General features: G+C 41.1%; 1 protein-coding gene across 8 annotated transcripts in view; it reads right to left on the bottom strand.

Moving 5' to 3' along the window:
* Positions 1–14,211, bottom strand: part of P4HA1 (prolyl 4-hydroxylase subunit alpha 1) — a 37,615-nt gene that overhangs the window by 14,671 nt on the left and 8,733 nt on the right. For 4 of the 8 annotated variants that reach the window (XM_075109313.1, XM_075109315.1, XM_075109311.1 and 1 more), the window contains exons 4-9: positions 11,969–12,120; positions 9,498–9,635; positions 6,724–6,963; positions 5,287–5,477; positions 4,588–4,764; positions 617–687 (exon numbers count right to left, since the gene is read on the bottom strand). In XM_075109313.1, coding sequence (XP_074965414.1) covers positions 617–687; positions 4,588–4,764; positions 5,287–5,477; positions 6,724–6,963; positions 9,498–9,635; positions 11,969–12,120 — 969 coding nt within the window. Of the gene's footprint in view, positions 1–616; positions 688–1,799; positions 1,871–4,587; positions 4,765–5,286; positions 5,478–6,723; positions 6,964–9,497; positions 9,636–11,968; positions 12,121–14,211 lie in introns of all 8 variants that reach the window. The other 4 variants (XM_075109310.1, XM_075109312.1, XM_075109308.1 and 1 more) reach the window with 1 other exon arrangement.

Raw genomic sequence — 14,211 nt, 5'->3', positions numbered from 1 at the left:
TTTGAAGCACTTCCATCTTTTTAAAGACACTCATAGCTAAATAAAAACTTTTACGCTACTAGCCATTCTACTTTCAGGTTTTTTGTTCAAATAAGCTGAAAGAACACTCGTTTTCTATTAAAGCAGCAACTATTTTCAATCATTTAAACAAAGAAATTCTTTATAACTATGGACTAGCTTGAATTTGCACTGCTCCTGTGAATAACAGCAGCTCATCAGTGCCTAGTTGTAAGCACCAAGTATCAATTCCAAAGCTTAGTGGTATAGGCGAGCTACACAGGCAGCCTTTTCTGCTCCTTGTTAGTGCAAGCAGAACCCCACATGATGTGAACATTTTAGTGTGTTAGTTGCATTAGACAAGCCATGCAAAGCCAAAGAGGGCACTTCTGTTTTGGCTACCACTGACATATAGAACTATTTTCTATTTCAGCAGACTGCTTGCTTTGTTATACAACAGCTCGCTTTGTTTTAGGCCATTCTCTTTCTTCTAAAGAGATACTAAGAACGTAAATGTTACACAAAAATCCTTACTTGCCCCACATTTAGAGACACAGCAGTACAGCCCCAGAACAGACTTCCTCAGACTGGGTATACCTGTGGAAGACGTTCCCCTTACCTCTTAGAGACTCTGTAATGTGCTGTAGTCAGTTTCCCAGTCTCAGGGTCATGAACAGTAGCACGGCTCAGCTACAAAAAGAGAAAGGACAAGGGCTTACCCACCTAGTAGGCTGCTTTTTTGCCAAGCCACAGGTGTTTGAAAGGGTTCCGATTGGTCTGGATGGTATGCAATGCTCTTAAATTAGCAATATTAGAAGGGCAACAGAAGCTGTAGCTGCCATGTCCAAATGAAAACAAATTGGTTGGAAAAATTTGGTTAGATTGTCCTTTCACTTTTTTCCTCCTTTTTTTCTTTTTCCTTTTTGTTTTAAACTAGTGACTTTCTGCAAACAATTTATGATGCTGAGTTTCACAGACAATTCCTCTTCACCCAGAAGTTCAACTCCTTTCAGAATTTCAGCTTAACACTGATGGAATCCATGGCCAATCTGTAATCACTACTACTAAAACTGGGGGACAAGGGGGCGGGCAGGCAGCAAGTGGTTTCTTTTAGAGCCAGCCAATTTTGAAAAACATTGGCTAAATTAAAGACTCGTAGTACTTAACAGACAAGCTGGAAAAACACCCTGAGCCCAGTGAAAAAGAGCTTTTTTCACTCATTCTGCCAGATTTGTGTTAGCAGCAGGTAAGAGCCCAGGCAGGAGCACCAGATGATCTCAGACAATGGAATGCTGTGTAAGTAACAAATATGTGTTTTCCATGCCACTCTAGCTGTCATGCACAGGAAGGACTTGAAACATCTCTTACACACATAAAGGCACTTCAAGTGGTCTGCTAGGTTTTACAAGGAAAGGGAGAACAATTTTTGGTTGGTGAGAAGAGGAAGGAGAAGGGAATATTTAAAAAAAAAATCTAGATTCTACTGAAGGTTTTGTAGCATCACAAATTCTTTTACACCGATTGTAGAGACCTGCTTCTTGTACAGATCATCATTTTAGAACACGCACCGAGAAGGTGACTAACAAAATGAAAAGAAGCCATCAAAATACACCCCCAGAACTTCTAGCTGAAGGGAAAGACTGAGAAACTCAGCAGTAACAGCCTGTTACAGATCTGCATGTACTAAAGCGGTGGGCTACAAGGCCAAAGTTGTCTTTTTAGACCACCTCTTTTTTCCCCATAATGAGCAGAATCTACAAACTCATTACAGGCCCAAAACATCTGGCATAGAGCTCTCTTACCTTTTGCTAATTCTGTAATGTGCCGTCTCCAAGGCTCCTGTTATGGGGTTTGAAATGGTGGCTCGCCTCAGCTGTGAAGCGAACCATCAGAATAGTTGCATTACAAAGCACATACTGCATCACAGCAATCCGACCATTCAGAAGCCTAAGGGGAAATGTCACGCAAGCTGCCACGCAAGCCACCCGGTCACCTTTTGCTGTGGTTTTTCTTTTATGGAGGGAGTAGGATCGGATAAAGCAGTGATGGGGAAAGAGGGGGAGTCTCCAGTTTTACTAAAAGCGTTTTTTAGGGTTTGTTTTTCTTTTGTGGTTTGTTTCTTTTTTTAAAAAGAACAGAGCATTAGAGAAGATCAAGTTTTCCAGGAAGTAAAGTTTCCATTTCTGTAGCAAGAAGAACAGTCATCCAAATAAAGTAAACTAGAAGTTTTCGTTTCCTTCGTATTGCAACAACTGCTAGAAGCAGTAAAGTATTATGGCACATGTATAATTGGTCCTTTGTTACCACTTGTCCTGTGCACATGAGATGAGTTTTGCAGTTAAATTGAATCCAGGCAATATTGCGATCTTGTATAAGCAAAAGATGAATAAAACCCTATCCTTCTGATTCTTTCTGTACCAAAAGCACCACTCAAGTCAACTCTTTTACCACTGTGACTGCTAACACAAACTAATTGCTTAGTCCATGGACACATTTACACTGTATTCCCCACGTTACATGGAGTGAGAACTCTTGTTTCAAGGCCTTCCTTTCCCTCCACTGCAATCCATTTACTTGATGCCATCCCATATACGTCAGTACTCCAAGAACTTTCTCTGCACCCTTTAACTTTCTTTGCGTATTATCAGACACTCTCCATCATTCATAACTGGGAAGGTTGGGTTGCAGAGCCCAAGTTCTGCAAGAGGCACAAAATGGCACACCAAGTCCAAACAATAATAAGTATTTTTCTATTGTTAAAATAAACTAAGTAAATCAAGGCCTTTCCACAGCTACTAACAAGAAAAGGTACTGGGAGTTCTTCATATGCTGCCTCTCCTCTCATCCCATGCAGACATGTAAGAGTCAAGGTACAAACTCTGATTCCAGCGAGACTCCCAAAGGCGAATAGTAAGGCTTCCTTACTCCTGCTGGCTTATGCCACCAGAGCATCAGAAGGCTAGGCACAGAACAGATAGCACTGTCTTCCAAGAAGCAGCGTCCCGAGCATCAGGAAGGAGATGACCTTTCAGTCTCAAAACACACAATCCTCTTGCTACACTCGTTACTGAACCCTGCAAGGCCTCGGCCGTAGGAAATACATGAGACGCTAATGGCATACGGATGCTTCTACATTAATAAGCTATATGAATCTGCAAGTCTTTACCACGAGCCAACTATTTGATAGGAAGACAATTATCTCAGCAAGTTTAAAAGTTAGAACAGCAACATTTCAGAGATCCATATAAATAAGTGCTAAGGCTTATTTCTACTCCATAAAGAAGTGATTTGGTCATATTCCACAGACATAATGCCAGAACTTCTGCAGCAGCCACAGGGCTTAATCATCAACAGTCAATCGTGGCTCTGATTTTTAGACCTGCAGCAAGGCTGCCTGACAGGAGAGCAGGAAGAGATATTTTACAGGTAAGTGAAGAGAATTGCTTGTACTTCCTGCTTACAGTTCAGAACGTTATCTCAGAAATACAACGCATCAGCCTTCAGGAAGCTTTAAAATCGCTTTCAGGCTACCTAGTACCCAGTGCAGTGGCCAAGGACAGCCTCATCCTCAATGCACCCATGTATAACCCACAGTTGGCTTACTGTGCAGCAGGCCAAGACAACCGTTTGTCCTATACTTAATGCCACTTATCCCCCAGTCTCTATTTGCTCAGCCCTCTCTGGATGAAAAGCCATTTAGGCCTAAAACAAAGCAAAAAAGCATGAAAATTCTATTTCCACAAGTTCAAATCTTATTTTAGAAGTAAATGGTAATTGATGGAAAAATAAAGCAGTTTCACTAACTACACCTTCAATGCACATCTTGAGATGTAGAGGTGCACCAACTGGGCACAGAAGGCAATTCCATCGGGTTGCTGTTTGCCTTGGACACCCCTGTTTACTCTGACAGTTGAGCTGCCCTGCATTACTCTGTGTTCAGAAACAAGAAGGTTGGAATCCAGTTTCTGAAATAGGATGTGATGAGCTGGCATTGTCAATAAGAAGCTGAGTACCACTGATTAAGTACTGCCCTCTTAAAGCTCTTTCATCTGCAGGCAACTTCAAAGCCTGGGAGACAGAAGTCAGTTTTATAATGAACGGAGAATGCAACCATTCATTCTTGTCTGTAAGACAATAATGTGGAATTCCAGGACCAGAGGAATGACTGCCTTTCCCTAGACAGCACTCTTCTCCGTGTCACAACTTTGACAAATACAGACTTAAAGAAAAAAACAAAACAGAAAACCAGACAAAAACCAGATGACAGGTATGCTTCAAGGCAACCTAGCTGCAGTACATTTGTTTTCTGTTGGACAACATTCCCCTTATCTGAAACAGCATGCACTGAAATTGTGTTGGCCAGAGGAGTCTGGCAATCCTGCACTGCTGTCACCTGGCTCTCTTAATTACACAGAACTTACAGCTGTCTCCTTCAAAGAATGTGTCACCAAGAGCTACATGGTGAGAAAAGCAACGTGTGAGCACACTGCACACACATCTGCATTCAAGATGAGACAGAATCGCACACGTTCACACAGAAAACTACACAGGAAATTTAATATTCCAAAAGACGAAGTGTAAGGCATTTACCCTTGGCTTTGCTAGTTCTTTCACAGTCTCGATCTCTTCATCGGAGATGATGTCAAGGAAGCGAACAATCCGAGGTTTGTCCCACTCATCTTCCTGCTTGACAGGGCCCAGAATGTATCTAGGATTCCTGTTTCCGTCATAATAGCGGCAGAAGAGTCTTTTTTGTCTCCGAGGAGTCTGAAAGCAAGGCGGAGCAAGAGATAATCAGAGAATTTCCATATGACATTAATATCTCTAAGAAACAGAAGACATCCTAAGAACAAGAGATGGGAATGATTCACCTTCACTACCTTAATGTGATGTTACAATTTAGAGCGATGCTTTAAGTTTGAGAAATTAGTACGTTCAGCACATTAATGTTACTCTGTAATACTGCAACAAGCAGTACTTTACACGGTCCTGTTAAATAATTTTATCACAAAACCCACCCTCATTCAATTCCATATGTAAACCTAGGCTTCCAGCATCCTTGTTCAATTAATTACGTAGCACATCCAAGTTAGTCAGCAGCGCCTGTGGCGGTATTACTTTGTCTACTGGACAGCACGAAATGGGGAAGAAATCCAACACATGCTAATCCTCAGTTCTACACACTCAGCCAACTGCTGTAACAACTTCCTTGCTTTCACACCACAATTTCTTGACATTGTTTTGTTACGGTCAGTTACATACATTTGAAAACAGTCTACTCCACTTTACCATTTTGAGACCCTCCCCACGGCACAGCATTTCGTACTTCCTTCTCTCGGGCAGGTAATCCTTTTTCTTAACCTCTGTTTCCTTCTCCATCTGGTCTTCTGAATCCGTACTGGACTTATTTGCTTCTTTTTCTTTAGCCATGATATATTCAAAATATTTCATGTTCCCATTTGCTCTTTGGTGTTCAGGATCTATTTGCAAAAAAAAAGAATTATCACTGGCAAGTTTCCAACCTGTGAGGAAGTATCCAGAGAGAGAATGAAAAAAACCCCCACACACCAAAACCAACAACACCAAACCCCCAATCAACAAAACCACCCCACCAAAACACACAGATGCACACTACTGCTCCTCCAACAGAAATCAGGAGCATCTATACTCTGGTTTGAGAGCATTCACAGGACAGCTAAAACTCCAAGCTAAACTGGAAGCGACATTAGTCTGCAGCACGCACATATCCTTACTCATCTGAAGGAAAACACACAAGGAGCTTTCAGAGCTACGCTCAACTCATTCACAGTTAAGAAAGTGCTTACTGTGAGGCCAGGATCCTCAGCAGGCACAGGGGTCCAAGCATTAAAAGCGTTTGTCTATTCCAGCCAATCTCACCAGAGAGGCAGACACAAGGGAATGGTAAAGGGAGAGAGCTGGGAGAGCATAACTGGCTTTAAACCTTAAAACCTCCATGGTGGGAATTAAGATTTCTGGTGACAAAGCTTTTAATAACCTTCACTAAACCTACAGAATTTGCTTCAGTTCATTAACAAATGGTTCTTGCTAAACCTTTGCTATATTAGGTTTAGTTCTGAACTTCCCATGGCATCCTTTACACAGTCAATCAGTGGAATATTTACAGAAGCATAAATACTTTTCATATTTCATAAATAGACAGAATCTTAGCTCCCTGTATTGCAATCTGTATTTCTTATTTTCCCAATATTTTAATATCAAGTACGCTTAATCTGCCTTTAAATAATCTGCAGAGATTTTGGTATCACCAAGTCAGTTTCAATTTCATTAATTTTCTTCTTGTCTATACCTAATGGGAAGTAATCTCAACACAGGAAAGGAAGACGTAGTAAGAGGACCAATTTCAGGAAGTAATGACGAAGGCAGGTAAGAGGTTACAAGCCAGAGACAGGAGGCAGAAAATACTTTGACAGAAAGAAGCAGCCCTTAACCATGACACTTTCCAACATAGCAGTTGAGACTATAATTGTCCATCTAAAAATACAGTAGCACAATATGATTTCTGATAATACAAGTCTCATTTTACTGAAAACTACACATCAAAATGTTAACGGTAATATCAGTAACAATCAATTTTAAAAACCCATATACATGTCAGAATGCAGGCAAGACTACACTCCGTGCAAATCCATAGCTAGCACCTGCTCGAACACAGTGAGACTGTGGTGAGCTGCAGATCTCACATACCCAGTTCCAGAAGGCGTTTGGTGAGTGTCATGGCTTTGCCCAGATCCCCCTGCTGATACACAGCATAACTCAGGTAGTCCAGAATGTAGACTTTATCTGCCGAAGACACTTCTCCCTCATCCAGCTGTTTCAGAGCTTGTTCCATCCAGAGCTCAGTATGGTAGTAATCAGCTTCAGTGTAGGCAATCTTTCCCAGCTCAAAGCAATCTTCAGCTGTTAAAAAGGATTTGTGCTTCACACCTGTGTTTAAAAGAAAACAAACCACAAACAGAGCTGACAGAGAATTCCAACCAGTCTTCAAAGTAACATTCCATTATTTCTTATTCTTCACAGAACAGTTTATTTCTGTTCTTCAGCCTCTCCCTTCTGTGGTGTCTATTTGTTGAAGATTCAGTTTAAGTATCTAAAGCCTGTAAATCCTTGGCAGTACACACAAGCAGTTAGATGCAGTTTTCCACTGCCAGAACACCAACAACTAGCTAAATGTCTTTACCATTAGTGGAAAATAAAATAAACCTTCCTTCTTCAAAACCTCAAAGACTTTGAGCAAGAGCAATAGTAAGCCAGATATGAAGTTTCAGAAATCTGTTTTCAAAGACACTGCATTATCGCTTTCAAAATGTTACTGAAGCACATCTTGTTAGCGACAATTTAGTGGGGGAGGAAAAAGAAAACAGTCAGTCAGTAAATTCCCAGCTGCTCAAGATTTTTTTGAAGTCAGTCATTTTTAGAAACATCTGAAGAGACCTCCAAAAGATTAAAGCAGTAGTAAGCAAATTACAGACTCCTATTTTTGCCACTAAATTAAGGCCCAATGAAAAACCAAATTTAATCTTGTAAAAAGGAAACAGGACTGCCAGTTTTACGGTCAAAAATTATATTCCCAATTCATCTTAATACATCCTGAATTTCTAATAGCAGCTCCCACAGCTGGGTTCAAAAGGGAATTCTTCTTCTGTTGAAGGCATACCTTAAGAGATTAAATAGCTGAAGAGACAGTCCATGAATTGCAGTATCCCGCAGAAAAACTTCATTTCTGCTCACTAATTAAACACCTTATAGTCCATCCTGCGATGGCCAGTGATTTTGGTTTTCTGAGCCTGAAGCTGCAAACTGAAAATCTCACAAAGATCAGGGAATTGGATGCAGTGGTGGTGGAGTGCTCTCAGACAGAGAGATCCTCTGGAATGGGTAACAGGTGTCAGGGCCACAGCCTGGTACATTTAGGAGCAATGCGACATCCACAAGTGAAGAGGCAACTCTTAAACAGGGTGTTTAAGACAATCATCAAATAGGGTTGATAGTCGATAAAGAAACAGCACAGCCTCTAATGGAGGAAATAAAAGTAATAAGCACTATGACAGTAGTTAAGATTCTGATCAAAACTTGGCAACCTGGCCAAACAGAAACTCCCTGGGAAGGAAGCCAAGGAGCACAAACAAGTGACTGCATGGGATGTTCCTCTCTGGACCTCTGAAGAGACCAACCTATTTCCTTGTATACTCCAGAAGTTTCAGGTTCTGCAATTACACTCTATTACACACAGTCTGGACAGCTTATTCTTTCAAAAGAAGCAATAAACTACAGTCCACCCAAAGCACTTGTCTTGTATTTTTGTGCTGTTTTAAGAAAACAATAATGAACTGCTTATTGCATTAGAACAAATTTGTAGGTCTTTGAGACAGTCTTGAACAAAACCCAAAAACGAGGTTATACATCATAACATATAAAGCCAATTACCCTTAATTTTATTAGGCATCCGACCACAACGAGTGCTTGCAAAAACACAGATGGATTGTACAGAGTTGATTTTTTGCCACTTGGCACAGTACTATTTTCCAACAGAGGAAACAAGGAACACTCAGCAGAGAAAAATTCTTCTAACAAGACAGAAGTGTCTCTTCTCCTGCATATAAACCTATTAAAGATCACCTCAGGTAATGCCACATAAGCTCAAGTCTGCGTATGTGCACTGTCTTTTGTTTATACATTCCATGAAGTTTACGCTCAAAGAAACTTCAGTCGCTCTCAATCCGAAAGGTCCACCTTATCCATGAGAGGGAAAGGGACAATACATGATAGAACTGTTTTGTTGAAGTGCATTATAATGCGCAATAAAAATAGGTGTCTGCCAGTACATGACTACTTCAACACAAGGAAAATCCTCTCCCAGGCAAGATTTTATTGCTAATGATTTTTTATTAAAAACTACTACCACTATGTGACCTTACCATAACTAGGAAATGCAGACTTCAACTAAAAAGAAATTTTCAAGTTCTAGCACAGGCAGAAAACCAACATGTGAGTAGAGTGAGGAGAATGACAGGACAAAGGAGAGTCTCAGTTCAGAAAGAAACTTGCATTCTGTGCAGTGCGTTTTACCCACATGCACTCAGGTAGCATGCTGGCAGAAGAAAGCCCACCGGGCAGGGAAGCACAGTGGATGCAGTTTCCAACAGAACCATCACAGCAACAGACCCAACAACATGCCAGAGCAGGTCAGCTCTTCCTGGGTTCCTCCTCACCAGCACAGCCTGAAGCAACAGGTGGTTCTCTCTTGAGGTACGGCAGAATTAACACTGACACCTACACCAACCTATAGTCAACAACCCAAATCACGCCACTGTTCATAAATTATTAGTTACCTCAAATATTTTCCTATTGTTACCTTCACACTTCAGAGTTAAACAAGACAGAACAGAGTCAAACAATTTGTAATCAAGACATTTACTAAAAGTTCACAGCGTCTTCTGATAACAACACCAATGACATACCTGGAAGATTCCCTCTTGAGAGGGTGTCTGTATCCAAATTATACGTGTCCTGAAGCCGCAAGAGGGCTTTTGCTGCACCAGTCTGATCTTCATCATTTGGGAAAAACTGCCGCTGGATAGTCATGTTGGAGATAAAGCCTGGGAAGACAGGGAAACATTTTGCCTCCTTTGTCCCAGGAATTCTACAAACTCTATGCAGGAAGTTTTCCCCTCGCTACTCCAGGGAAAGCTAGCATTTCAGGAAAGGCCATTAAGTCAGGAAGAGCTATAAGCCCTGCAGAGCACCAGTGAACACCACAAGTTTGTTTCTGAAGGACAGGAGCACTCCTTTGGTTTCACACAGAAACTATTTTTGTCTGAACAGGTTAAAATAAAGTTACACAGAACAAAAAGATCACCCCAACATGGAGGACGTTACAGATAATATATTGGTAGTTTTTGCAACCAGTCCACTCAATCAGCCTTCCATTTAGTAACATGGAATTTAAAAATAATTTAGAAAGGAAAACAACAGTGCTAGGAATAGCAGTGTAAAGATTAAGGCTGGTCAATAAAAAGCTTAAAACCAAAACCACTGATGTCTAACTGCAAACAGCTTTTGACAAGACTTTAGGCAACTAAGCAGCCACTATGAACCTAGCTGCTTTCTGCAGAAACTTGAGAAACACAGAAAGTTGAAAAGGTTTCTCAAGATCCATCTTCACACAACTCTGAACGGAACTCATGGCACATGTTGAAAACTTAGCATTTCAATTTGTTCTTTTTTTTTGTGACAAGAAAGCAAAGGAACAATAAAAAAGGAAAACTTGGGGGCTTTTTAAAGAAGCACCAGGGTGATGTTTATGGAACAGAAGACAACGAGGTTCTATAAAGTAAAAAAATATTCTCTCTAGGAACTGTTCCCCAGTCATTAGCGTTGCACATAATCGTCTCCCCCGTTATGAAAGGTTCCTACTCCTCTCTGGTGAACACACACAACCACTGCTACTGACAGTACTTGAAAGGTGCTCCTGTAGAGCTAGTGCATTATCCTCTCTTCAGTAGGAGAGCTGATCCTATTTTCCCACTTCTGCACAGTCAAGAGGCTCATGGGCTGCTTGCACTGATGGGGGAAACTGAACTCCAGAAAGCCAGGAGGGCAGCCGCAGCATCCTGGTACATGCAGTCACCAAAAGGAACAGCATCAGTGTCTGCCACAAGGACCCCAGTTTGAGCAAACTGACAGCCTGGCATTTTCAGAAAAGTAACTTCTCTACTCAACGAACTCTTTCATCCCAGAAGCACAACAAGCTTTACAGTGTTAACTAAGGACAGTGCCAATATAATGTTTGTTATGCTCATCTAATATCCACCAGTAGAAAACTAAGCAGTGTGATCCAAAACCAGACAAAACACAGCTACAAAACCATCCAAAAAATAATGAACTGGCCAAATTTGACATTTTTGCCACACTTTAGTAGTCCTTTTAACTGCTAATTTAGTTCAGACCCGCTAACACTATCAGTTTATGGAAAGGTATTGCTGATTTAAAAAGATACCATACCTTTTCATTCCGTTCTATCCTTTCTTTTACTACACTACGCTTCCCTCAATGTTTTCCTTTTTCCTGACAATTTTCTTAGAACAAAACAGTCCACTTTTTATTTTGTCTTCCCCGCCCCTTAAGAAGTAGGGCTTAAGATGCACTGGTCCAGATTTCTGGCTAGCAGGTGAAGACCCTTTTCTGTTGGCATATTCAGTCCCTCACAGCAACAAGCAGGAAGCTGAACGTGCTGAATCCTTACCCGAGACTAACCCCAGGTCTTTTTGGAAAGTTCTGCTTTTTTATCATTTCTTACTACAGACCTACACCTAGTATTAGTTGTTGAGACAGATTCTAACAGGTCAAATGTAATTGTCTTGGCTTCCTTGCCGCTAAAAGTCTCTTTCGCAGTCAACTATTTTGTGTCCTGTTCCCTACTGAAGAGCTTCAACTCTTGCAGAGAAAAAGAGGCAGCAAAGTGTTCACTGCACTAATTCAGAGCAGTTCCACAAAGGCTCAGACTCTGCCAACACTCAGGTTTCCAACCATCCCACCTTACCAATGCTGGGCATATCAGCAGCAACAGCACCTGACCATGCTCAAAGACGTCTTGCACTCTGAAGAGTTTTGTTCCCTTTTTTCTGTTCAGTGGAGTCACACTTAGATATGAAATTTCCTAAAATACTGGTTTGCCAGTGGGAGAGTACATGAAGCAAGGTTTAAAGTATCCAAGGAGATTCAGCTTAAACATCACAGTTTTCCTCAATTTTTGTAAAGCTCAAATTATTGCACACTGACAGCAGAGTGGAAGGGTTTTGAGGATTTTTTTTTTAATAAAAGCACCTCAAAAGCAGACTTACAAATCTAATTCAAACCATGACATATGAAAGACAGAGTCAAATAAATACAATTACAATGTGATCCTTGTTGTTCCTACAGGCACACTTACCATCTGACATGTCCTTCAGAACCAGGCTCTCCAGCTCACCCCACTCTGTGTTAAGCCGTTTCATCAACTTAAATGCATTTACAGGATGTCCCAAAAACCCCTCTGGGTCTTTTGTAGCAGTATCTGTCAGCTGATCCAATTTCTCTGCCCATCTGTAGTAAAAATACACATTCATTGAAGTCTCTTGTAGAAGTCTGCCAATGCACTATAAAACTCATTTCAAGCTCTCAAAGATCTTTGCTAACAAAAAAAAACACCCCAACATAAATTGCAAGCTTTTACATTATCTATACAGAAAGCTCTCCTAGAAGGAACAAAAAAGGCCCCCCCACAGTCTTATTCCTCAGCTGCAGCCTAAATCTTATGTTCCTCTTGCAGTCTTTGTTGGAACACTGCTGAACTCCTTCCTAGAAATACCAAACGCAGCATGCCAGCAGTTCCATTATGAGTTTTCATGCAGGACTAATCAAAAACAAAGCTTTACCCGAATTTTTGATCTTTTATTTTTCCGTTTCCATATGATAAGCCCCCTTCCTCCCACCACAAAACTGCCTTCCATACTCTAAGCTTGTATGAAGAAACACGTAGTTCTCATGCTCTCAAATGAGGAGGCTAGATCAGTGTTCTGGTGCTACAGTTCTGACTCCACACACCTCTCTAATGGTGTCAATGACATAAGCCATTCACAACTCCAGCGCACTCTGAAACAAGCAAATCTTTCAACAATTACTGTCGTTCATCTATCGTTTTAATGGAAACATCCAAGGAGTCTGCTCCAGTCTCAAGTCAGCAAGCACATCAGTCATGCTATAAGCACCAGCGCTATGCTACTGCACGTCCGCAAGACAACCAAACTTCCCCCTCTATCCAAAACAGTGCACATCTAGAACAGACATGCAACACCACCCTGAAAACAGGACAAATTAATGTTACAAAAGCCACACCCCCCAGAGGATATCAAACATCCACACCAACATGAAGCAAATATGAAATCCGTAGCCTGGAGGGAACACTGTACACGAGCCAGCATTCAGCTTGTTCCAGAATTTGGTACTCCTGAATTGTTTGCTTGCTCCACCTGAGACAGGTAGACATTTACAACTGTTAAAGGTTCTGCTGTTCCCACACTGCCTTTAGTCATTTTCCTATGCTCTGACAGCCCCTGCCTGGGTTCTTGCCAGTAGCAAAGCAACTGATAGGGTTCCCTCCCAAACAGAGTGCCCAAAGTGATCCTGTGGACCAACTCCAGCTTCTAGCAAGCTGAAGATAGAAGAAACCAGTTTCAACAAATTGTGGATTCACATTGCACACGGTCAAATCCGTCATACATTTCCCACTGCATGACTATCAAACCTAATGGGTAGCTGAAAGCCACTGCAACTATGAGCCACAACCACAAGGCCATGATTTCTTTCAAGTAGTTTCTGTTTCATAAAAGCCTCCACCGCAAGCCACCCACAAGGTGTGAGCCATCCACCGCATTTCAGTGAATTACTAACTTTTACCAAGGTTAAGTCAACACCAGCTATGGATATCCTCTAGCCAAAGTGCAGAGCCCAACAAACTCGGGTGATGCCAACATTTTTTCCAGGTTCTTCTCTCTTTCTGCAACAGTTATTTTAACTTTTCTGATCTGACAGCAGGCACCTTTAATATAACAAGAGCAGAGCTGCAATGCTTACATGATAAGCCGCATCTACACATTTTTGGATGTCCAATTGGCATGCTCCCATCTTAATTTGTAGCTGTAAAGAATGTACTTATAACATTCCAAACCTGTGAGCAATTCCAACTCTGTATTTTAAGTGATAAAAATAAATTCAGTCTGACAGAAGTATCTTAATTCCTTGATGGCAGACCGTAGAACACAAAGGCTAAAATAAAATTCATGCATCTATCTAAAAACTGTTTAAACACCCTCATGGCAGATTTATAGACATTTTTGAAAGTCAGGAAACCATCCTGTTCAGTGATACAAAAATTTGTATTTCTAGCTCTGATAAAATCTGACATATTGAGCTCTGTCCTCACATGTATAGAGCAGAGCAACATAGCAGTAGCAACAGTTAGGTTGCAAAGAAATCTTATTTTGCTTATTTTACTTTTAAATCTACATATAGCATGTAGAAAGAGACTCTGCTTTTGTAGTGGGTTATTAGTATTCCATGGTTAGCCACTCAGGAGAGACAGGGCCACACTTTTACATCTAGTGTATCATTGCAATTCTTGTAATGCTCATTTGA

Source organism: Phalacrocorax aristotelis, chromosome 14 (genome assembly GCF_949628215.1).
Source record: "Phalacrocorax aristotelis chromosome 14, bGulAri2.1, whole genome shotgun sequence".
NCBI classification, from domain to species: Eukaryota; Metazoa; Chordata; class Aves; order Suliformes; family Phalacrocoracidae; genus Phalacrocorax; species Phalacrocorax aristotelis.
The sequence above is the reverse complement of the archived record's forward strand: the minus strand, read 5'-3'. Positions and strand labels throughout refer to the sequence as shown.